This window comes from Bufo gargarizans, chromosome 1, assembly GCF_014858855.1.
Source record: "Bufo gargarizans isolate SCDJY-AF-19 chromosome 1, ASM1485885v1, whole genome shotgun sequence".
Taxonomy (NCBI): Eukaryota; Metazoa; Chordata; class Amphibia; order Anura; family Bufonidae; genus Bufo; species Bufo gargarizans.
This window is the reverse complement of record NC_058080.1, coordinates 170,934,848-170,962,084: the sequence shown is the minus strand read 5'-3', so window position 1 is coordinate 170,962,084 and position 27,237 is coordinate 170,934,848. Positions and strand designations below refer to the sequence as shown.

At 42.2% G+C, this 27,237-nt stretch overlaps 1 protein-coding gene across 1 annotated transcript in view; it reads left to right on the top strand.

Annotated features, from left to right (window-relative positions):
- Positions 1–22,058, top strand: part of GUCY1B1 (guanylate cyclase 1 soluble subunit beta 1) — a 98,138-nt gene extending 76,080 nt beyond the window's left edge. The window contains exons 11-14 of the mRNA XM_044298879.1: positions 7,386–7,526; positions 10,451–10,605; positions 20,671–20,797; positions 21,789–22,058. Coding sequence (XP_044154814.1) covers positions 7,386–7,526; positions 10,451–10,605; positions 20,671–20,797; positions 21,789–21,794 — 429 coding nt within the window. The 3' untranslated portion in view covers positions 21,795–22,058. The remainder of the gene's footprint in view (positions 1–7,385; positions 7,527–10,450; positions 10,606–20,670; positions 20,798–21,788) is intronic.
- The last annotated feature ends 5,179 nt before the right edge of the window (positions 22,059–27,237 follow it).

The following is a 27,237-nucleotide window of genomic DNA, read 5'->3' as shown; positions in this document are numbered from 1 at the left end:
TGAAGCTGCAATTCTTATTTTGGCCAGCAGGTAGCCAACATAAGAAATAACCAATTCTCCTCAAATTATGGGTCAAGAAGACTCGAGGGTTCAGAATAAAAAAAAAAAATATGGTTTTGTAGGCTTAAATACCAGCTTCAAAATAATGAAAAAAGTAAAAAAAAACTGTTTAAAAATATATAAAATATTAAAACAATATAAAAGCTTAAATCACCCACCTTTTCTTAGAATAAAAAAACAAATACAAAAGTAGCAAAAAATATAAAAATCATGACCATCACCGCGTCCAAAAGCTCCCATACTATTAAAATATAAAAATTATTTTCCAATACGGTAAATGGCGTAATGGAAAAAAGGTCAAAATAGCCAATTTGCAATTTTTTCATTGCTTCTCTTGCCCAAAATTTTTTATAAAATGTGATCAAAAAGTTACACACAATCCAAAATGGTATCAATAAAAACACAGCCCAGTATACAGTCAGGTCCATAAATATTGGGACATCGACACAATTCTAAAATGTTTGGCTCTATACACCACCACAATGGATTTGAAATAAAACAAACAATATGTGCTTTAACTGCAGACTGTCAGCTTTACATTTGAGTGTATTTACATCCAAATCAGGTGAATGGTGTAGGAATTACAACAGTTTGCATATGTGCCTCCCACTTGTTAAGGGGCCAAAAGTAATGGGACAATTGGCTTCTCAGCTCTTCCATGGCCAGGTGTGTGTTATTCCCTCATTATCCCAAATACAATGAGCAGATAAAAGGTCCAGAGTTAATTTCAAGTGTGCTTTTTGCATTTGGAATCTGTTGCTGTAAACTCTCAAGATAAGATCCAAAGAGCTGTCACTATCAGTGAAGCAAGCCATCATTAGGCTGAAAAAACAAAACAAACCCATCAGAGAGATATCAAAAACATTAGGCGTGGCCAAAGCAACTGTTTGGAACATTCTTAAAAAGAAGGAAAGCATCAGTGAGCTCAGCAACACCAAAAAACCCAGAAGACCACGGAAAACAACTGTGGTGGATGACCAAAGAATTATTTTCCTGGTGAAGAAAACACCCTTTACAACAGTTGGCCAGATCAAGAACACTCTCCAGAGGTAAGTATATGTGTGTCAAAGTCAACAATCAAGAGAAGAGTTCATCAGAGTGATTTACCACAAGATGTATACCATTGGTGAGCCTCAAAAACAGGAAGGCCAGATTAGAGTTTGCCAAACGACATCTAAAAAAGCCTTCACAGTTCTGGAACAACATCCTATGAACAGATGAGACCAAGATCGACTTGTACCAGAGTGATGGGAAGAGAAGAGTATGGAGAAGGAAAGGAACTGTTCATGATCCTAATCATACCACCTCATTAGTGAAGCATGCTGGTGGTCGTGTCATGGCGTGGGCATGTATGACTGCTAATGGAACTGGTTCTCTTGTATTTATTGATGATGTGACTGCTGACCAAAGCAGCACGATGAACTCTGAAGTGTTTCGGGCAATAATACCTGCTCATATTCAGCCAAATGTTTCAGAACTCATTGGACGGCGCTTCACAGTGCAGATGGACAATGACCCAAAGCATACTGCAACAGCAACCACAGAGTTTTTTAAGGAAAAAAAGTGGAATGTTATGCAATGGCCAAGTCAATCACCTGACCTGAATCCGATTGAGCATACATTTCACTTGCTGAAGACAAAACTGAAGGGAAAATGCCTCAAGAACAAGTAGGCATTTGCATTTTTTTCCAGCTTCCTACTACATTGTATGCCATATTAAATGGTGGCATTAGAATGTACAACTAGTCCTACAAAAAATAAGGCCTCATACAGCTATGTGAATGGAAAAATAAAAAGGTTATGGCTCAGGGAAGATAGGGAAGAAAAATGAAAACGCAAAAATGAAAAAATCTCCTATGGTTTAATTCCAGATTTTCTTTACTACAAAACCACATTTTTATACCCCTGATATTGAACGCATTGTTCAGACATTTTACTGCAAAAATTGCATTGTCATATCCATATTTGCAAACACATTAGTGCATCAGACTATGTAGTTTAAAGACATTTCAACACACAAATTGCATTGTTATAGCCATGATATTGAAAGCATAGTTTAGACATTTTATCACAAACATTGCATTGTTATATCTGTGTTGGTGAACACATTACTGCATCAGACTGTGTAGTTTCAAATACATTTTACTATACAAATTGCATTATTATACTTATGATATTGAATACATAGTTAAGAGACATTTTACTGCAAACATTGAATTGTTATATCCATGTTAGCGAATACATTACTGCATCAGATGTGTAGTTCAAAGACAAATTTTACTACAAATATTACCTTGTTACATCCTTAATATTAAATGTATAACTCAAAAACTATTTTCTGTAAACATTGCATTGTTATATCCGTGTTAGTGAACGCATTACTGCATTTAACCTTGTAGTTCAAAGATATTTTATTACAAAAATTGCGTTCTTATATCTGTGCTATTGAAGGCACAGTTTAAATACATTTTACTGCAGACATTGCATTGTTAGAATTCATGTTAGTGATCACATTACTGCAACAGACTATATAGTTCAACATAATTGCACTGCAAAATTTGCATTTCCAAAGTAAATTTACAATACCAGTGTTGGACAGGACTTGGGAATATGATAATGATTGTGTGTTGGACAGGACTCGGGAACTGAATTGTGGTGCCGAGGAGTAGACATGAGAGGAAAAGGGTGGTGGCCGCGGTGACAATAAAGAGCATTGGCAACATACGTCCAAAAACACAAAATATATCTGGTCAAGTCAGGAACTAGTGATGCTGCTGATACTGTGGGTGCAAGCTCAAAATATGCCAGTCCAAGGCCAATCTTGGCTGCATTTAGTTCTGTTCAGCACACAAAACCACATCCATTTGAAATATCCGCAGAATTAAAAAAATGCCATGGGCTTTCCAACATAAACATAGGTACCAGGGCTCTATTGCAGCACATGAGGCAGCGTCACTGGATCCTGTAGGAAAATAGGACTGGCCAGCATTCTACATTGGGACAAGTCTATCCTCCTTCTCCCGGTCTTCTTTGTGGCAGCCAGGCCACATCCCCAAGCAGTAAAGTGTCCATTTCATCATCATCAGCTGCTTCTTCTTCTGTTCAGACTCCTCCTCCTTCTTGTCCTCTGCTCCATTTTGAGACATTCATAATGGAATGTGTGTCCAGGAGAAAACTATTTGCGGCAAGCAATTAGCTGAACTTCCACTTGGCCAAGTACCGCTTAGTTGTGGTAAATGTTGTGCATTTTCATACCTTCCCTAAAATGTAACTCTTCTGTAAAATTTAATTCTTCTGTATGCCATCAGCCGCAGTATTTCCCATGTTACATCAGTTGTACTTTTGCCCAGGTGTCCATAGTGGTGCAGTTCCACACCTAAAGTAAGGCAACAATAGACTATTAACCCTCTAACCATCGAACTTATTGCATTGAAAGCCATCTTTATGACCGATTTTTCTATTGGGGGATTGGATTAATGGATAGCAAATATATGGTGGAAATGTTCGCTGAATGACCATTCACTCTGCTACCTATATATTTGCACATTACCATTCACAAAAAAACATCTTGCGCCTGATTATAGGCTACCATTGAGGAAAACCACATCTTCCATTGACGCGTCACTACAATTACTAAAAGGGTGAAACCAGGATACACACTTTTATAATCCCACCATGTATTAATCTATGCAATTTTATAATTTTACCATGTATTAACTATATGTACTATTTTTATCAGTTTTTTGTACCATTTTATGGAAGGGTAATACCCCTCCTCTTTCTTTAAGTGATATTTCTTTTGAAGTGATTTTTCTTTTACTAAAAAGAAACTACCTCTACGATTGACGTTTAAATGTACATTTTACATACATTGCTCTCTGTGTGTCCGACCAAGTGAAGAGTGCCAGTTTATTATATTCAAACCATAATGGAATTTGTGTCCATGAGAAAACTATTTGCGGCAAGCAATTAGCTTAACTGACACTTGGCCAAGTTGCTGGCGGTACCGCTTAGTTGTGGTAAATGTAGTGCATGTTCATACCTTCCCTAAAATGTAACTCATCTGTGAAATTTAATTCTTCTGTATGCCATCAGCCGCAGTATTTCCAATGTTACATCAGTTGTACTTTTGCCCAGGTGTCCATAGTTGTGCAGTTGCACACCTTCAACAAAATGCATTCTTCTGTAAAATTCAATTCTGCTCAATGCCATCTGCTGTAGTTTTTGCCATATCCCATCACTGAGACTTTTGACCAGGTGTCCGTAGTGGCACAGTTCCGCATCTTCACCAATATGTAATCCTGCTGTATTGTATTTGTAAATTTCCCCAGCTGTCCTTTTTTTTTTTTTTTTTTAAAGGTGGTAGGTAGCATTGTGTCACCCAAAGTTGTTTTCCACCAGTGTACAAAACAACAAGCAGTTTTTTCAAAATGAACGAGGCATGGATCCATGAGGATTTTCAAACACCTCCGGCTGAAGCCAATAAATAGATCTGCACATGCTGATGGCACCCCATCCTGCCACTGCCGCTGTCTGACTGCGTACTATTATGTTCCATACCATATGGCTGCTGCTACTGCTGCCGCCACTGCAGCTGCTAGATCCTGCTGCTAATCCCCCTGGCACCACTTGCTTTACCCCTACTGCTAAACAACCATCACTACTACCAGTACCCCTAAATAGCCACACACATCTACTGCCTTGTCTGTTCTATGCTATGTTGCTACTGCTGCCATTGCTATTGCAAGCAGATGCCATTATGACCTCATCTTTTCCACATCCATACTGTACTGTTGCTGCTCCCAATTAAAAGGGAGAATTTTTGCAGGCTTGTTCAGAACAAGCCACTGTTTCTTTTTACAGTTAATACTTGTGCATGTATAAATACGGACAGGCATTCTGCCCCTTTTAATGCATAATTTTTGTATGCTTGTGCAGAAAAGCCACTGTTTATCATGACATTAACATGGCTCTCCCCCTGTTAAAGCATAATCTTTAGATGCTTGAACCCAATAGGTCATTGTTTTTTATCACATAACACTGTGTGCGTGTTTAAACATCATCTGCCCCCGATAAGGGACAATTTTTGGAAGCATTCTAATATGAAAAAGCATAACACATGCAACAGTACAGTGTATTTTTGAACACGCTGTTCGTTAACACCATCAAACATGCATTTACCCATAGCCATATATGTCAGTGTCCCTCCAACATTATTTGCTATTGCTGTCATTACGGTAAGAAGTATAAAATATTCGAAATATTTGACGGATCCGACATGACATTACAGTCCCATTATGGTAATGTTTAAAGCATGAATGCGAATTACATACTGTACATTTGTGTATAAATATCTCTTTAAGCAGAAACAAGTCTACTGCATCAGAAGGTTTCTCGTATGCAGTTTAAGTATCATACTTAGCGTTACATCTAAATGATATCCACGGTAATGGGTAATGGAAGTTCCATGACATCTTTTGTATTACAATCTGTAGCACAAATTGTAGGCACATTCTTTTGCATTGAATCATCACATGCCTGCTGTGCCCAGATTAGCTCTGCTTTATAAATTGTGATATCAAATATATTCTTAGTTGTCGGTAAATAAAACATAAATATATTTATTCATAAAATGATTTGACAAAACTCACCATGTGGTATCGACTGAGAACATTACATATATGTTGCTATAACCAAGAAATTCACGGATAAACCAGGCACAATATTTTGCAGGTCTAGCTCAGCTGAATGTAATGATGCATTTTACTTAGTGATCCTTTGCTTCATTCATAAACAAATGAGCAGTTGAGTGCACCAACTTTCTGACAGGGCCAGGATCCTGCATAGTCAACTTACCTGGCCATGAAGGAAAGGGAGGGTATGGCAGAGGAAGCAGGAGTAGCAAGGGTGCACAGAGGGACTTGGGCCCGCTCTCAGTGCACTTAACTGCTCATTTGTATATGGATTAAAAGTACTTTTGCTCCAGAATGAAGCAACAGATCACTACGTGAAATATATCGTTACATTCAGCTAAGCTAGCCCTACAAAGCATTGGTCAGTAAATTTCTAGGTGACAGACTCCTTTTAATGTAGTTAACATTTCTTACTTATTTTATTGATTGCAATTGTCAATCATGAAGACATGAAGTGCCAGGGGACAGGATAAAAGATACAAAGGTTGGCATTATACGGGTAACCCATTACTAGCTTTGATGGTCTAATGTTCTTTATAAAACACACAAGGTGATAACGGTTTGAGCCCTTAAATGATTGCTAGGGTATATAGTAAGAACCACAGAGACAGCCCCTACTGATGCAATGGAGCCATTTCCCACTAAGTGGGACAAGGTCCAGTTACAAATGGCTCAGAGACAGGTCAAATGCACTCAACAATATGGCAGTTTAACAAGGCTTACAAGTCAGAAGCAGTGTTCAGACTACTTACGGATAGGCAACAACATTGATTACAAGCGATGCACAGATCTTAAATGGGCCACTAAATGCCTTAAAGGGGTTTTCCGACTTCAAGCCCAGTTTCACTTAGGCCCTGGAATGTGTTTATCATAAAGTAAAAATCTGCTCACCTAATCTCCTACCGCTTTGCAGTGCCGAGGCTCCTTCTAGTCTCCAGAGTGTGATTTCTGGACGAGTGCCACTTGGCGCCACATCACCACTGAGGCTAGTGAATGGCTGCAATGGTGCACATGACCCCCTATGGGTGTCACACCCTGGGGACTTACAGGAGCAGGGTCAGGAGCCTTGGCACTGGAATGGTGGGGGAATTTATGTGCAGATTTTTTACTTTATGTTAAACACTTTCCAGGGATTAATTCAAATTGGGGTTAAAGTCAACAAACCCCCTTTGAAATAAAATAAGTCCAGGGTCTTCCTCACAGCTTTCAGATTTGACATCCCCTAAGAATGTGTGCGGCATTAAGCTGTATAGACTAAAGCACCTGTGACACCATTACAATCTTAGCTGCAATGGAGAGAAATAGGGACTCCAGTTGTCAATAGCACAAAGCATTGTCACTGCAAAAAGCTTGCACTCTTCTCTTAGGCGAAAGGGACAACATATTTTATCACCTCAGCCACAAATATATATAAAATATTTACTATTTATCTATCTATCTATCTAGCAAAAGTCTTAAAAAGTCTTAATGAAATCTGGTGGGGTCTCTCTCTACATCTAACAGATGGGCCCCTCGCCCCTGTTATAAGGGATTGTATCAATGGTTCCTGGTCCCAATCTGCTTGTCATGCCCAATTATACAGTTCACTTAGATATCATTGCAGCTTGAAATGATGTGTAATTCTATTTTAAGGTTGAAACCGTTGGTGACAAATACATGACAGTGAGTGGCCTTCCAGAACGATGTGTCCACCATGCAAGGTCTATTTGCCACTTGGCATTAGACATGATGGAAATTGCTGGACAAGTTCAAATAGATGGGGAATCTGTACAGGTAAGTAGCCATGTTATAGGTATTTTTCAGTAGCAAAGGATTTCTTTGTCAGTCCTTGAACCTTGCCAGCTTGACCCATTCACAGTGCTGATCCATCCCCGGATGTCAAATCCCAACTAATCACTGATAACTTATCATAAGTGTAGGCCATATAACAGACTGAGACCCTGTATAAAAAGGCAACCTGGAAATGAACACATTTTGTAATCTTTGTACTACAAGGCTATTAGTTACAAATACAAATATCTTTAGTCATATAAACCAGTTTTTACATTCACATATGTAACATTGGGTACTAATTATTGAAATGCGTAGTCTGTTTTAGACTGACATTTGTAACAATTTAAATAAGAGCATATTGAGCAAGCTTGTAGATGTGTCCCTATTATCTCCTACAGAAGCTAAAGCTGTCCATACATGAGATCATAGGGGTCAATTATTAAACAGAAATACACCTATATTAGAAGTATTTCTGGCACAGATTGCTGCGGCACAAAGGACCTTCAATCTGCAACTTTTCTCCACTCATGCCAGGTCTAAAAAAGTAGGTGTGGCGGGGAAGGGGACAGACAAGCAGGCCCCTCTCATTTACAATTTTCTACACCTGTTTTAGGCGTAGAAAATGGTCTAAATGTGCGACAGCTAGGAAGCTGTCTTACATTTAGAAATGACTTTTGCGTATTCACTGCCAGTGCAGGGCCTTATTAAGGCCGACATCTAAAATGCTGGTCTTAATAAATGTGCCCCATAGTTTTTTAAACAAAAATGATTTTAAAAAAATGACTGTTAAAAGGCCAGGTTAGTCTGGCATGTGAACAGGGCCGGTCAGGAAGGAGGACAGGGGTGGTGGTAGCAAATGGGAGTAATGGTTATTCACAGTGGCAGTCCACACTCCATAGAGCCATGAAATGATGGGAAGGGAGCACCTTTTCCTCCCTTAGGGGCACTCGCTGGTTTTGGGGCACTTTCCTGGTGTTAGGTGGGATACCCTTGGTGGAGATGAGTTTTTGAGGTGCAATGCAGGCATCCTGTGGGTGGCCCGTGGAAAGCTATGGTGATGCAAAAGGTGCTACAGTGCAATGATGAGGCTGATGTTAGTGAACCAACAAACAGTCTTTACTAGAGTAGCTTGTTATTCAATTCACGTATGCACTTGTAAAGTTAGGCACAGTTATTGTCATACAGTAATATCAAATATGAGGATGCAGTATGGGGTAGACAGGTCAACTATCCCAAGGTACTCTCTGAATAAACAGTGTTTTCTTCCCAGTAGAGCCAAAGGGTGGCCCCCTTTTATGACTGCCCAGTGCCTAATATGTTTTCCTTTACCATCAGAATAAATTCTAATATGATTCCTTAGAGGGAGGTGGTTAGGCTCCGTTTCCTTCTATCTGATGCTGCTTCTTCCAGTTTCTGCACTAGCTAATTGAGGCAGCAATTGAGGGAGTGGGTGGAGCATCCAGCAGCCAACACCTAACTACTGTTTGTAAGGCTGGTGTTAATACCATATGTGCAATCCTCAGGATGGTAGGGCTCGTCATGCTGATTAAAACTATACCTTTCTTTTGTCTGTACAATAAACAGCTGCAGAGATATATGCGTTTTTTTTATATGCATATGCAAACAAACAATTAGAGCACAAGAGGCAGGGCTGAATATTCTGAGCACTGCTCTGTAACACCCCCTGTGCTCTGCACACTTCCCCTCTACCCTTGATTGACAGGGCTGTGTGTGGGCATATCATATCACTATGTACTATAGCTTCACCACACTGAGATCTGCTCAGAAAGCTAATGTACATATTACTGCTGTATTCACAAGCACAATATATGATCATACAGACACTGGGAATATGTGTTAGCTTATAAACATAGAAAAAACTGATATCTCTATGTGGTAGTGTTTTAGCTTAGTGGTTTATTGGTCGCCCCTGTATGTATGTGTGGTTTAAAGTCCCAGGAGAGATGAATGTTTTCTTTCTATATTTTTTTTCTCTTTTAAAACCATATTAAAAGGCTATAATATAATAAATAATATATAATTATATACTGATAAAGACCTTACTATATTGAGAATAGTGTTTTTTTTTTCTTTTGCTAAAACCTATGACTGGTTTATTCACAGACACAATGCATGATTATAAAGAAGCAAGTTATATTTATTAACTTCCTAAAAAAACATTATTCTCAATATAATAAGGACATAGACTTTTCTTGTGGGATTCAAATCTGGGATCTCTACATGTAAAACCAACAGTTTCACTTCTGAGCTATAACATTACCACATAGAGAGAGATGTTTTTTCTATGCTTATAGGCTAACACACATTACTGGTGTCTATAATCATGTATTGTGCTTGTGAATACAGCAGTAATATGTATATTAGCTCTCCGGGCAGATCTCAGTGTGGTCAAGCTATAGTATATAGTATATATGATATTTACATGCTAGCACACAGCTCTTGGACAGGACTCTGCCCTCAGCATCTCTAGCCCTGTCAATCAAGTTAAGGGGGAAGTGTGCAGGGTACAGGGGGTGCTACATAGCAGTACTCAGATGATTCAGCCCCGCTTTTTGGTGCTCGAATTGCTTAAATGCATATGAATAAAAACACAGATTTCTCTGCAGCTGTTTATCGTACAGACAAAAGAAAGGTATTGTTTAAATCAGCATGATGAGCTCTACCAGGTCTGGTTTAATAGTGTTAATCCTGGTGACAGAGCCTCTTTAAGTGGAGCTCTGTGTAGCAATTGGACACTGTACATGTTGTGAACAATCACATGGACAACTGATCATCATTTCGTGTGTCCAGCCAGCCTCTCAGGACAGAAATGATCTATTATAGATACTTATCTATTGACTACAGTGGACTAATACAAAAAAAGAGTTACTTTAATTACAAAGAACTTATTTCTGTCTTCCTAGATTACAATTGGCATACATACAGGAGAAGTGGTGACAGGCGTTATTGGTCAGAGGATGCCACGCTACTGCCTGTTTGGAAACACCGTCAATTTGACTAGCAGAACGGAGACAACTGGAGAGAAGGGGAAGATAAATGTATCAGAATATACATACAGGTAAAGATACAATTGAGAAAAAAGAATTTAATGAACTATAAATGCTTAATCATACTAAACTTTACTTAATAGAAAAAACTCAGTTTTTGAGTGAACGTGTCCAAAGTGTCTCTTAATGGGAGTTCCAGTATTAGAGGGTGATAAAGTGGTAGTGTGGGTTTGATCTATGCAAGTAAGCTATTAGTCCCACCATTACTGAGCACAGCTGCCTAGACTGGGTGCTATAACCATTCTTTATTGATATATTGTATGTTAGGCTACTTTCACACCAGTGTTTTTGCTGGATCCGTCATGGATCAGCAAAAACGCTTTCGTTCTGATAAGGGTACTTTCACAGTAGCGTTGTTGGAATCCGGCAGGCAGTTCTGGCAATGGAACTGCCTGCCTGATCTAGCAAGCCATATACAAACGGCTAGCTTTTTTTTTCCCCTTTTGGATCCGTTAAACCAGGCATGCTCAACCTGCGGCCCTCAACTACAACTCCCACAATGCCTTGCTGTAGGCTGATAGCTGTAGGCTGTTCAGGCATGCTGGGAGTTGTAGTTTTGCAACAGCTGGGGGGCCGCAGGTTGAGCATGCCTGCGTTAGACAGATCCGGTGATATACTGGATCCGTCTCATCCGGAATAACGGATCCGGTATTTATATTTTTTCAAAGATCAAAAGCAAAACTAGCTCCTCCTATATCCTGGCACATGCGCAGATTGGAAAACCATATCCGGCGATGCTGCAATTTCCAGAACACAGCATTAATACTTCTCTATGGAAATTAATACCGGATCCAGCAACTGCGGTATTGTTCTGGGATTCTGGCCGGAAAAAATACTGCAGCGAGCTACTGTATTTTGTCCGGTCGAATACTGTACAAGGGATGGAACGGAAGACATCCTGATGCATACTGAATGAATTGCTTTCCATTCAGAATGCATTAGGATAAAACTGCGTTTTTTTCCCATATTAAGACCCTTTACCGGATTTCAATACCGGAAAAGAATAACACTGGTGTGAAAGTACTCTAATATAACTGCCTGCATCCTATATGAACAGATCCTGTTGTATTATCCTTAAAATAGCCAAGACGGATCCGTCATGAACACCATTGAAAGCCAATAGGGGACGGATCCGTTTTCTATTGTGTTGCAGAAAACGGATTCGTCTCAATTGACTTACATTGTGAGTCATGACTTGCTCCGCACCACATCCTGGACAGAAAAACTGCTGCTTGCAGGGTTATTCTTTCCGCGATGGGGACGCAACCAAATGGAACGGAATCCATTCTGGAGCATTCAGTTTCGTTCAGTTCAGTCTTGTCCTCATTGACAATGAATGGGGCAAAACAGAAGCGTTTTCCCCCGCTATTGAGATCCTATGACGGAACTCAATAGCGGAAAGGGAAAGCGCAAATGTGAAAGTAGCCTTAACTTTAAGAGAGCTGGAGCCAGTTTTACAGACTAACTAGCATATGTTGTGTCATGCATTTGCTTAAAGGGATTGGTCCACCATAAAAGCTTAAAACCTATCCACAGGATATGTGATGTGTCTGATCAGTGCAGGTCCAACTGCTGGGTCCCCCACTAATCATGAGATTAGGCATCCCAGAGTCCTTCAAGTGAAGGGAGTGATGCTTACTCTTGCGCCCTACAACTCTATTAATCTCTGTGGACCTGCAGGATATAACCAAGAGCTGTACTCTGCTTTTCTTGGGCAGTCTCATCTATGAGCAGCAACTTGTATAACTGACCTTCATTCCATTCACTCAGAGGACATAGGCACATCTATTCTTGTCACTCAGCTTCCCGCGCTCCGTCTCTCCTGCGCTGAATGGTGAAGCAGGGAGACCACCATTCAGCCCTGCAGGCACAGATGGTGCTGCCGGCCTGTGAGGCACAGAGGGCACTACTACTATTAAGGGGGCACAATGGGCAGTACTACTATGAAGGGGGTACAATGGGCATTACTACTGTGGAAGGGGCACAATGGGCATTACTACTATGGAGGGGACACAGTGAGCATTATTACTATGAATGGGACACAATGGGTATTACTACTGTGAAGGGGCACAATGGGCATTACTATTGTGAAGGGGCACAATGGGCTTTACTATTATGAAGGGGGCACAATGGGCATTATTACTATGAAGGGGGTGCAATGGGTATTACTACTGTGAAAGGGGCACAATGGGCATTACTACTGTGAAGTCGGCACAATAGGCATTTCTACCATGGAGGAGGCACAGAGGACATTACTACTACAAATGGGGCATTTAGGGCATTACTACTACAAAGGGGGCATTTAGGGCATTACTACAACAAAGGGGCACAGAGGGCATTATTACTATTAAGGGGGACAATGGGAATTACGACTGTGAAGGGGCACAATGGGCATTACTAATATGAAGGGGGCAAAATGGGCATTACTACTATGAAGGGGGCATAGATGGCATTACTCCTGTAAAGAGGGGGGCATAACTATTATGGGGCACAGAGTAGGAATTATCATTATTAAAGTGACACAATGGGAATTACTACTGTAAATGGGGCACAGGGGGTATTACTACTGTTATGTGGGCACAGTGAGGGCATCACTACTCTGAAGGGGAACAGAGAGGGCATTACAACTGTGAAGAGGCACAGAAAGGGCATTACTACTGTGAAGGGGAACAAAGAGGGCATTACAACTGTGAAGGGGGCACAATGAAGGGATAAGATACTTTAAGAGGGCACAATGTGGGCATAACTCTTGTGAGGTTGTACAGTTAGGGCATAATACTGTGAGGGAGCAAAGTGTCGGCATAACTACCGTGTGGGCACAATATAGGCATAACTACTGTGAGGGGGCACATATCTGGACAAAACTACTGTAAAGGTTATACAATGAGGGCAATACTACTGTGAGGGCAGCGGGGCACCACCAATGAAGCCAGGTAAGGCGATCGCCTCAGGCAGCACCAGGTTGGGGCAAGAGGGGGGCAGCCAAAGGGCCATGGGCTGAAAGGAAGGAGTTAGGTTAAGAAATTTACATTGGGAAAGAGGGGGTGCCATTTCAGTTTTCGCCTCAGGCAGCAGAAAGGCTAGGTGCACAGGAAGTTGGTAGAAAAGAGATTCATGCGGTAAACTCTGCAGAGAGCAGACATGGCCAAGGCAGTCTGATCTCCGAATGGAAAAGATGAGGAAATAGAACATCTATGTCAATAGAGACATCACTGGATGTAAGATGTATGTGTTGCTGTATTCTCCTGTATGTTTCCTAGCGATGTATGTAATGTTCTTTCACATATCTCTTTAACAATGAGGCTGGGAGGAGGGGGTGGGTTGAGAATTTGGCATGGGGAGGGGGACATTTCATTTTCTTGCCTTCTCTCTGCTCACCAGAGCTGTCCATTTGATAGTGGCTGTGCTTGGTTTCGCAGCTGAGCCCCATTCACTGCATTTGGAAAGGGGGGCAGAGAAAGTACCAGCCCTGGGTGTCAAATATCTTATAAACGCCACTGCCTCGGCCTCCCCCTACAGTAATCCTCTGCATGAGTCAACACTTTTGACTCCTCCCCAGTCAGCGAATGAGAGACCTTGCTGTTTATGCACCTCTGTGATTGGATGACTCTTGATGATGTGCAAGCATTTGCCTAGCCAGGGAGTCCCAACCACCAGAGGAAAGTTGCACTAGGAGTAGACAGGTCTGACAAATGAACACGTGCTGTTGACTGAGAGAACTAGGAATGTATTTTTTTCTGGAAAGCCAGAGCCTGTAAGGACCCTACTTTCCTCATTAGTAAATATTAAATGACGTTAGCTAGTGCCTTGGTGACATGTGCCAAAAATGTACACAGCTGTCAGGCAGTAATTTGTGACCAGAACTAGGCATATACAGCACACATTGGTTTGGACCACCAACTGTACAACCACCCACCAGAGTGTTATATGCAAAAACTGTTATGTTCATGTAATGTGCCTGGTTGTCCAACAGGTGGTAGTGTATCTGGCAGAGATCTTTAGACAGAATGGAACTTACCATTTCTTTCTCCCCCCCCCCCTTTTGGGCAGAAGTGGGATAGTCCCGCTTTCTACCAAGGGAGGGGTTGCAGGAAGCTGTAGTTAGTTGAGAATTGGAAGGAGACCACACAACATGGCGCAGTGAGGGAGCATTTTACCCCTCTGCTGCAGGCGCCCCTAGTAAAGCACCCCCACTAATTGCAGTTTATAGACTGAGTATTATGAGGGGGTCAATGGCCACCCCACTCAACCGTACCAGGACATCTAAAAAGTCCGGTAACCAGACTGAACTCAGAGATTAGCATAGCAGAGAGAGAAAGCAAAGTATTTCAGTTCACCTGCCAGTTTACTGTGAGCCTGCTGGAGCCAAGAGAAAGTTCAAATATCGTCTTGATGATACCAGTTTATTGCAAGGTTGTTCAAGTAAAACCGTTAAACTTTACCTAGTCTGGACTCCTTTGTTGCTATGGAGTCTAACCCTGGGGAGTGACAGTATCCGGGTAGGAGCACCGTGACACAAAACTATCAGGCCACATCACTACTTGGCATTCCTAAACACTGGAACTTGATCGCCCTGCAGTGACACGTTGCACACAGAAGTCACTCAGGCAAAAAGTCTTCGATTAACAGTGCCACCACATAGCAACATCTGGAATCAGAAATTTTGGGAGAGGACTGAAAGAACATTCTTTGCACACGGGTCCTCTGCTGTTTGTGTTCAACCGTGAGTAATTCACGGAAAATAATGCACTATAGCAATAAATGCAAACATAACATCTGGACTAAGCCCTCACTCTAATTATAAAATCTAAGACTCTTAGCCAATATATTTCGATCAAAACACATCTATGCACCACTGTGGTCTGTCAGGCAGCTCCTACTCTAAACCTACCTATGCCATTATGCATCTATATTCAGGAGAGCAGACCCTGCACATATAGTGTGCTGCTCCTAGTTAACTCTGTGTGCACCAGAAACCGATGAGAGGAGGTGGGACAAAAGTGTACATGAGTGCTAATCCTAGGACAGAAGTGCATTCACACCTGAAAGTGCCACTCCTTCACGACAAATTTAAAAAAATCATGCAAATTTTTTTTTTTCTGTTTTCAACTGCGAGTGAGTATAATACCATTAAAGGGGTGTCTGACCCCAAAACTAATTATATTAAAGGCTGGGGAGGTGTTTAAATGAAAAAAATATATATGCACCCACTTACTAAATGCTGCTCCTTTCTGGAAATAAGGCTCACATCTCTACTCCCTCTGGTCCCAGGTGGACTGGAAGCGTGACATCACATCCGTGGTCGGGTGGGCATTCAGTAGATGAATGCATTTAGGGATGAGCGAATCGACTTCAGATGAAACATCCGAAGTCGATTTACATAAAACTTTGTTCCCATACTGTACGGAGTAGGAGCTCTGTACAGTATTAGCAGAGGCGGCTATAGACTTTGTGAGGCCTTAGGCGAAACTCAAACATGAGGCCCCCACGAACACAAGATATTCTCTATCTACAGGATAGGAAATAAGATGTCTGATCATGGGGGGCACGCCCCAATCTGCTGCCCAGCGCCCAGAACGCCGGCTCTGCTAGGCTTCAGAGCGGCACGCCTCCTCCATTCATCTCTATTGGAGAGACAGAGATACAGCGTTCGTGTTTCTCCGACTCTCCCAAAGAGATACATGGAGGGGGCTTGTTGTCAACACATTACAGGGCTTATATTCACAGTGCATATTAACACTTTGCATTAACCCTGGCTATACTCAGATGTCACAGTGCATATTAACCCTGTACTGTGATGTCACATTGCATATTAACCCCGGGCTGGCTGTACTGTATGTGACATCACTGTGCATATTAACCCTGTATTGTGACTAACAGTACAGGGTTAACATTCACAGTGAGTGACATGACAGTACAGGGTATACTGGAGTGGGCACTGGGCAGGGCGGCAGCAGTGAGACACACGCACACACCTTGGGCTTATATTCACTGGTTGGGCACCACTGTCTGTCTGTGGGCGGCAGCCAGACACGGACTGAGGTGAGGGCCCTGGCTTCTTCCTCTTCTCCCCTGTGTGGCTGCGCAGCACTCTGGGGGCAGGGCTGGCAACATTCAGAAGACGTGCCTGTGCACAGGGGTGGACTGAGAACCCTCAGGGACCCCGGGCAAAATAGAGGCCCCACCCATGCTCCGCCTCCAGCCACGCCCATGCTCTGCCGCCAACCACGCCCATATCCCGCCTCCACCCCGCGGTCACAACCTGATCGTTACTCCCCTGATCCGATCACTACAGAAATACAGCGCCCCATACCTCTTACATCCAGTAACGTCTCCTTTGATGTAGATGTTCTCTGTCCTCGTCTTCTCCTTTCAGACCAGACCACCATTTTGTCGCCATTTTCCGTCTCTGCAGATTGACAACCAAAAAAATCTTAGTTTACTACTTTTCCATCATCTTCCCATCTTCTGGACAAATCATCCTACTACCGCCAATACTCTGCTGCTGTGCACCCCAATACTATAGAAACAGATAATACCCCTGATAATACTAGTACCACACAGAGCCCCCCATATAAAATACCCCTTCTTTGTGGCCTTAGTAGAAGCCCCCATAGTGCCCCATAATAATGTGCCAGTAACAAGTGCCTCTCCCCCCCATGTGCCAGTAACAAGTGCCTCTCCCCCCATGTGCCAGTAACAAGTGGCTATCTCCCCCCATGTGCCAGTAACAAGTGGCTATCTCCCCCCATGTGCCAGTAACAAGTGCCTCTCCCCCATGTGCCAGTAACAAGTGCCTCTCCCCCCCATGTGCCAGTAACAAGTGCCTCTCTCCCCCCCCATGTGCCAGTATCAAGTGCCTCTCTCCTTCCCCCCATGTGCCAGTATCAAGTGCCTCTCTCCTTCCCCCCATGTGCCAGTATCAAGTGCCTCTCTCCTTCCCCCCATGTGCCAGTATCAAGTGCCTCTCTCCTCCCCCCATATGCCATTATCAAGTGCCTCTCTCCTTCCCTACCCCCCATGTGCCAGTATCAAGTGTCTCTCTCCTTCCCCCCATGTGCCAGTATCAAGTGCCTCTCTCCTTCCCCCCCATGTGCCAGTATCAAGTGCCTCTCTCCTTCCCCCTCATGTGCTAGTATCAAGTGCCTCTCCACTCCCCCCATTTGCCAGTATCAAGTGCCTCTCTCCCCCCCCCCCCCCATGCCAGTATCAAGTGCCTCTCTCCTTCAGAGGAACAGGGAAGGGAGACGCCTCTCCCTCCCCTGTCCCACAGCACAGCCATCTGTATCTCTGTCCTAAGGATGCTGATACAGATGATTATGGAGATGAACGCTTTCACAATGGACCACATCCAAAAATCAGTCTGCCCCCGGGCGGAAGCCAATAGTTGTACTTGCGGCGGTGTCGGGTGAGAGCCAGAGCGAGGCCCCCACCAGCGCGAAGCCTTAGGCGGCAGCCTAAGTGGCCTAATGGAAGAGCCACCTCTGAGTATTAGAATGTATTGGCTCCGAAGTACCTTGGAACCGAACCTGAGTTCAGTTTTTTTTTACAGTATAAATGAATTTATGAAGTTATTACGTGAAGTCTCGCGAGACTTCGTGAAGTAATAACTTCGGCTCATCGGAGCCAATACATTCTAATACTGTACGGATCTCATGCTCCATATAGTATTGAAACAAAGTTTTATGGGGATCGACTTTGGATGTTTCATCCGAAGTCGATTCGCTCATCCCTAAATGCATTCATTATTTCATTTAAATATTCTCCCAGCCCTCACTAACATTTGTTCTGGGATCAGACAACTCCTTTAAGGACTTTCGATCAGACAGGCAGTGACATCTAGCACTTATCTAGATTAAAGAAAGGAATGCACAATAAAAGCTTAATGGGGTGTTATATCTTAAGGGCTGAAATCTCCAACTGAAAAGATTTTCTTCTCATCTTCAGCTGAAGAGTATATGGAGACACAAGTAACTAGATACTAAGCCCATCATGACAGATTTATGAGACATAGCTATACCGGGCATGGAATGGAGAATTGCACAATTATTCACTAAAATAAATGTGTGTGGTAAAATGACTAGTGAGATCATTAATCTAAGTGACTGATCATGGAGCTTAAAAGCTGAAGATTTTGACTTTCCAAATATGAAATGGCATGTTTTCAAGGAATAATAAAGAACAGTCAAAAACAAGAATATACACCTAATGCCAAGGTTGTCGAGACTATAAAATTCAGCTTTGTTTTATTTCATAATGCCCTTCTACCTCCCTTCACCTTTCTATGTGAGATCATATTAATGGGGTATTCCGGTTGTAGCAAGTTATCCTCTACTTACAGGATAGGGGATAACAGATCAATGGTGGACCTATTGCTGGGACCCCCACTGATCATGAGAAGGGGAACCACACAGCCAGGGGCGTAGCTAAAGACTCAAAGGCCCTGGTGCAAGAGTTAAGCTTGGGCCCCCGTCCCTCAGTGCTTTATGGCCAGGGGCAGGGAAGCACATTACCTTTGTGCTGCCTAAGGCAAACATTGAAACGGCACACCCCTGTACAAATTCTTGACATTACCCCTTCCCTCCAGCCAGAGGTGTAACTTGAACAGCATGCACTTTCTATAATACTTGTGTCTTCTTATGTGGCACAAAGGTCTTTGGGCCCCCTCCGGCTCCTGGGCCCGGTAGAAACTGCTACCTCTGCACCCCCTATAGCTACGCCCATGCACACAGCCCGCAAGCCTTCCCCCTGAAATTAATGGAGCATCAGGTCTTTATGGCCAGGGTGCCACATTGTTTGAATAGACAATCAATATGCGCGGTAAGCCGCATTACAATATTACACGTATTGTGAAACATGATGTCGTGATTATCGCTGTCATATCAGGAAGCATTGCATACTGTGCACTTGTCACATCCTCACAGACTACATACTTTGTATTCGAATGATTGCTGACGTAGGCAGTGTTTTTCTTGTTTTTATAGCATTTCCCGTTCGGCCACTATTGGTGCCATTAGTTTCAGCACCCAATAGCAGTAATCTGTGAGGTGGGTAGTTTCCAATACTAGTGTCAATAGGACGTCACATCATCCACTTACACAGGACTTCCCACGTGACAGTTCACTGCTATTGGGCACCAAAAACTAACAACACCAGTCTTGGCAGGTTGGTAGAAGCTAGAAGTAACAGAAATCAGTGATGATCAGCTGCAAAGGTATGCAGTCTGTTGAACTTGAGAATGTGACTGGTGTTGAGTGAACTTGTGTTTCAAGTTCGGTGTACAAGGTTTGGGTTTGGGTTATCTAAGAATTTCGTTATGGATTCCACTACCACGGAACATAACTTTGAACCTTGTATGCTGAACTAGAAACACAAGTTCGCTCATCACTAAATGTGACAAATCCTCCTGGGTTTTCCAATATTTTGACATTAATGATCTTGGATAGGCCATCAATATCAGATTGGTGTTACTCCCACTCCATCCACCCTGAGATTTGTAGCGTTAAAACGTAACCTTTAATCTTATATTTTAAAAAAAAGGCAGCTAATTAAATAGAATAGTAAAATTGTGGAAAACATCAGGTGACCCTGTGAAACAGGAAACCCTGTATGGGAAAATGTGAAAGACCCATGTCTTTCTGACAGACCCAGATGGCCCCTTAGACGTCCCATACGGTGAAAAGTGCAATGGGTCCAGGATGAGCCAACCACTGTGTATCCATAGGTCAAATGTACCTAGGATGTGGCTCATATAATAATCATGGATCCATCTATTGAATGGCGCTGTGGTACTTTAAAAACCGAGAAAAACTATAAAAATGTGGTATCGCTGTAATTGTTCTGACCCAGAGAATGAAGTTAGAAGGTCAGTTTAAATGCATAAGAATGCTGTAAAAATGAAACCTATAAAACTGTGGTGGAATTAGATTTTTTCCAATTCCACCCTGTTTTAAATTTTTTACCAGCCCCCCACTACATCAGATGCAATATTAAGTGGTGTTATTATTGTAGATGTTTTGTAGATGCTATCTGAACTCCATCTTTGGTCTAATATTCTCTTTATCTTAATTGTTCAGATGTCTTATGAGTCCAGAAAATGCCGACCCCCAGTTTCATTTACAATATAGAGGACCAGTGAGCATGAAGGGTAAAACAGATCCAATGCAAGTGTGGTTTTTATCCAGAAAGACTGCAGAAACAGAGGTATGACTAATCTGCTCTAATCTAAACAGTTAACATGTTTTTAGTTAAAATTAAATCTGGAGTTATAAATCATTGTTAGTGAATGATTCATATGTCTAAATATTACCCTCTAATTCTGCCCAGCTATTCTTCAACATTGTACAATGAACATTTATTTTGACTGAGAGAAACATTTTATAACACATTTCAGTTTAAAGAGTCACTGTACTTTCACACATTTTCATTAAATTGAATAGGGAATTGTATAATTAGCAGATTTTTAAGTCACTTAATTTAAGAAATATGGTTGCATGCACCTGATAAAAGGTTGTAAAGTCATGGCCACTAGGGGTCTCACTTCCACCTAATTTGCAGTCCCCTGCCTGTTGTCAGACAAGATTCGTACCTAGTAACAGAGACTCAGAAATGAGAGCATTCCAGAGTTAGTTGAGCTCCTGATACTGATAAAAGAACTGCTTCTACACAGCTTTTGAAGTTTATCGGAATCTCCTGTTTGTAAGTGTGATTTCTTCCCATCTTATCTGTTCTGTGACCTCCAAAGTTGAAAACAAACATAGTGGGAAGTAAGGGACATGATGTCACAGCAGTACAGTGCTGGCAAAATCCACAGAAGGGAGATACCCTGTTTCTGAGTGAAATGCATCTAGCTGTGCAGCTGAAACACTGAATAATATGGCTGATATTAAAAGTATACACCTTCAAAAATCTTGATCAGTTAAAATCTGCAATTATCACCTGAAATCTGCAGGAGAACTTGGCAGCTAGGCTATTTACCTGAAGCGCCACCACAGGGGAAATCAAACATTACACAGTTTTTATTGCAATAAGTGTGCTGTCCATGTAATGTAAGGGTGTGCTGCTAGAGAGAGAGTGACGGTCTTTGTAGCTTTAGTCTCCGAAACTAAGAGAAAAACCATTTGTTTTTATGAGTGTGCTAAAATATATTCTGCATGCATTATATTGTTTTATTATTTTTCTCTTTATTTTTCAGGAATAAGTACATCATTTAAACTGAAGAACCAAATCCAGGGAAAAATTGCTGAGATTTTGTGATCCCGTGTTTTTTTTTCCCATTAACCTGATTGGAGATACAGTCATTTTGTAGCTTACCCCTTCATTTGTTACACACAGATATGTAACATGTTAGGCTACTTTCACACTGGCGTTTTTGTTTTTGTTTGTGAGATCCGTTCAGGGATCTCACAAGCGGTCCAAAACGGATCAGTTTTGTCCTTAATGCATTCTGAATGGATAAGGATCTGCTCAGAATGCATCAGTTTGGCTCCGTTTCACCTCTATTACGCTTTGGAGGCGGACGCCAAAACGCTGCTTGCAGCGTTTTGGTGTCCGTCTGACAAAACTGAGCCAAACGGATACAAAGATCATACAAACGGATCCGTTCTGAATGGATGCATGCGGTTGTATTATCTGAAAGGATGCGTTCGTGCAGATCCATGACTGATCCGCACCAAATGCGAGTGTGAAAGTAGCCTAAAACTTCAGCTGAAAATGTTAACTGTGAATATTACTATAGTGTACTTTGCATGTTACCCTGGTGGCAACATGTAACCTAAACGCCAAATTTGTGTAAATTTTTTTTTTCTAATTTTGTGGCACACCATTATGATTAGTTGATATACTTAGATCTGATGTTTAGCACCTTTCTACTGAACGCATAAACTTCCTTCTCACATGTGATGTATGTACTGTGGATTAGAAAACAGATATATAGTTTTGACAATAGGCAAGGACAACAGCACAGTATATAAATAAACCAATTGGTTAAGCAACGTTTACATCTGCATTTTGAAATCCACCAAAGTTCACCATATTTGGCATAGCCAGATAATGCGGTTAACCACCAAATCCCCATTGACTACAATGAGATCTGATGGGGATCCCGCCACTTTCTGGCATAACTGCTGGCTTTTCGTTGGAGAGAAAGTCCTGCATGCAGGACTAAAGCCAGAGATGGTGATCTCCGGAAGGATGTTCCTCCACTGGAACAGCCTGCTGGATTTCACAATGAAGATGTCAATGTAGAGTAAGGGATGCAGCAATTTTTTTTTTTTTTTAAGTTGTATGTCTGCAAAGCTTTCCAAACATATGCTGACCCCAAATTAAAATACAATGAATGACATTTATGGCAAGACTGTACTTGTTGCTTCTAACCTGCTTAATGTTCTCTGTATTTTTGGTAGTATCAGTAACATGCATTCGCCACATGTAATGTGGTATTTTTATGTTTACTAGTATGTTACATACCTTTTCATGAGTGTCAGTGCTCTATGTCAACAAGATATATGATAGTTATTAGTTGTGTATAAGATTTGTATTTAGGTAATAGTAGCGATTAACAGGGTATCTGTCCATTGACATAAAACCCAGAAAATGTCTTTAGTTTTGACACACAGAAGCAAATGCTTGTAAATATTTATAGAAAAGTCATATTTTTAGCTATGTGCCATATAATAGTGTATTTCAGGATCTCTATAGAGAAATTAATCCTTCTTAGTTGACATACAGAATGTATTGTGCTGGCTTATCTCTTGGTTTACTTAATCTTGTATAAGAAGCTTCCTAATATTTATCTGTATCTTTACATGTCACATATGTACAGTATAAATTGTCCAGGTACTGTAAAGACATCCATAATAAATTATTTTTTCATCACTTTATAACGTATATCTTCTTGTGTTCGTGTAATGTTAATATCTTCTGTGACAACCCCTGTTTTAGGAATGCCCAGCCTTTTGTATTTCGTCTGCTGTTCGTGTAGTTAGCCCTATTTCGCCCTTTAAATGTACACAAACCACCCCCTTTGCCTGTGACGCAGTTAGCGAACACAATGGGCATTGCCTGTGATACACTTGAAAACACAACGGGCTTTGTCGTCAACTGCATGGAACTATGTCTGGCCCCTTTATCCAATTATCTCCAGGATAGAGAGGAGGGATTTTACTTTTCATGTGGGAGTGTATTTCATCTTACTGTATATTAATTGGTGACTGTATTTTGTGTGCCTGTCCTCCACAAGGTCCCCGTGGGAGTAACCCTTGCCGGAGGATTTGCCATAAAAGGCCGAGCTGTGGCCATCAATAAAAGAGATCGTTTTACCCCTTCCTGAAGTCTTGGCTCCTGTTTAGGGGGAATTGGGAGCTAAATATTCACAACACTTTCATATTTACTTGGATTTTTGGAGACGCTGTACGGATTTACTCTGGAGTGTAAGCTATCCGTAACATTTTCAATTTGAGAATTAAAAAGAATAATGCCCCAGTATTAAACTTAGTAACAAGTCAAGGGGTGGAATATATTATGTACCAAGGCAACAGTCAGTTCTTGAGGCAATATATTTAGAAGGAGTGTCAACTCACCTAACCTCACCTTTCAAAAGCTGCAAGGAGGGCTGGCACCATTCCGGTTAAACATTCAAGTCTTTATTGTACTTCCAAATTTAGAAACATGTTAGCATAATAATTGGCAGGAACAAATCCTACAGAATTATTACATGAAAGCAGATTTTTAAATGCACATTGACGTGTTTCATGACAATGGTATTGGTTAGACCGCTCGTGTCACTAACTTCCACCTTCATACCTCCCACCATTAAAATAACACCCAGTCAATGGTTCGGATTGAATTGGCCACAGCAGCTGTTTTATTAAATAACAAATAAGCATCCAACATAAATAACTTAACCTTAACCTGCAGAAAACCGAGTAAATGATGAGGGAGGTCCTAGAAGCCCCCATAACACCACTGCACCCAAATAAGCTGGCAACTCCATCTTGCCCCCAGCTGATGAACGCCAGCTTGGAGGCACCAACTGATGGACACCTAATTCCTTCACTCCAGTTCAACCATGGGAGTCCAGCTCCACCTGTGTGGCCCACCCATTCTCAACTACCACCATATTCACCAACTTCAAGGAACCCCCCACCGTCACGACTGCCGTGACAATTAACTGTAAAATTAACCCCCCCTTTTATATATATATATATATATATATATTTTTATTTATTTTTTTAAATCAAACAAAAACTATTGATAGTTCCTATTATTATTAACCCCTTTTTCTCACTCTATTAAATATGAGGAACTCCCCAACCTACCTTTCCTATTCAATCGGCGGGACTTTGCTTGGCTAATCAGCTAAAGTGGTGCTCCTTTACCCCCAGTACCCCCTATATATAGCCTCCCAAGCACTCCCCCATTACCCTAGCAACGCCCTCCCCTTAACTAACTATAGGACCCATTAACTCTTTACTGCTTCCCTCACTGACCAAATCATCGTCATGATGGCATCCCTTTAGTTCTTCTCCCCCAGTCCGGCCCCACTTGACAATGGTATTGGTTAGACCGCTCGGGTTTCACTAACCCCCACCTTATATACCCCCCACCATTGAAATAACACCCAGACAACGGTTCGGATTGAATTGGCGACAGCAGCTGTTTTATTAAATAACAAATAAGCATCCAACATAAATAACCTTACCTTAACCCGCAGAAACCTGAGTAAATGATGAGGTATGTCCTAGAAGCCCCGATAACACCACAGCACCCAAATAAGCTGGCAACTACATCTTGCCCCCAGCCGATGAACGCCAGCTTGGAGGCTCCAACTGATGGACACCTAATTCCTCCACTCCAGTTCAATCATGAGAGTCCAGCCCCACTCGTGGGGCCCTCCCAATTTCAACTACCATCATATTCACCTAACTTCGAGGACCTCCCCACTGCCAACAATGCGCAACTTGACCCACTTAAGTTTGCGCGTCGCTCCACATTCTCAAAGCTGTTTTGATTCCTCCCTGAATACCCACAAATCTATACCTACAGCATTGAGGTGCACCCCATCTGCTCTCCATCCGCCTCCAATTCTGAATACCGCACCACAACCGCCCCATTCCTTGCCACAAATCTACCCACCGCCCCATTCACCTTGATCCGAGCTTTATTAAGTCGCTCGACCGATCTCACACCCCTCCAATACCGCCTCGGCACGATGTCCGACCACACCATAATCATTTTTGGGAATAACGCCCACAACCTCAGAAAATCAAATTTAATATCCCGAATTAACTCCCGGAATGGCCGAGCCCCTAAATCATTGCCCCCAACATGTAACACTAAATTGTCTAGGGGGACAATCCAACCTCAGTGATGTACCTCCCGCAACACCCCACCCCATAACATACCTCTAATACCCAGCCACTGCAACACTGCCACGTCCCGCCTGAAACCCAGTTGGCACCCATTCTGTCTGATGTCCGCCCTTATCGCCCCCCCCAGAACACGAACGAATGTCCCAGGATCCAAACCAATGCCACCTGTAAACCTAAGATCAGTAAAAGAAACACGAAACGTTAACCATTACAATGATCGTTACTCGCAGCCCACCCACTCTCACATATGATTGAAATTAAATAGATTTCCAACAACCTATTCTTTTTATCATATCCTCACTTAAACCTAAACGAGCTGCTTCCATTGATGCCCTAATCCTAAATGAATGCCCCGTATAACCCTCCTAACTAATCCCTAAGATCTTCAAACATCTCCTAAAACTGGCAAGAAATTGGAACCATGACAGGAACGATACGTCCTTATGCCTAAGAAGAGGAACGGGGCCCTCCCCAACCCCCCCCCCCCCCCCCATAGCGCTGTAAGCATTTAACAGGACAAAGAAAACAACCTGGGACCTCAAACAAAGTCAACTGCCTACCCTTTCCTTCCTGATCTGTTTGAGACTTCCTGATTCGAACCACCACCCTATCCGCATACATGTCTATATCCTCAAGCTTCAACCCCCCAGCTCTATTAACACTATTACTCACCAATTCCCCCAAATCTGAGCCCCAAATATTGCAACATCCTAACCACCGGGGGAGAAGATGCCGTCAAACTATTGATCGCCTGCACTACCCTACCCCAAGATTGTCACAGTGGAAGCGAACTTTCCTATTTGCAAATCGCTCTTCCCACAACACTTCCACTATGACAATTGGAAAAAGCTCCAAAAGAACCAAATTTCTTCAACGTCCTGCACACCATTGACCATGGCAATATGCCCCATAACCCACCCACCCCCAGCAGCGTCCGAATACAATTCGAAGTCAAAATTGTTACAAACGTCACCCATGACCAACATTCCGCCATTATAAACCTCTATAAATCCCCACTTAACTCTTTACACAACTGAAAAAAATTATGCGGTGCGGCTATTCCCGCATAATCTGCAAGCAAAACAAGGACTGCAAATCCCACAATCTAATCTTTGCCAATCTCCTCGCCCAACCAACTTCCTGCTGCAAATTCAACAACTTGTCTTCCGGCTACCTACACTCCATTTTAACCGTGTCAATCACAATTCCCATGAAGCACAACTTAGTCAGTCGCAGGCCCTACCGTCTTTTCCACTGCCAGATGCACCCCAA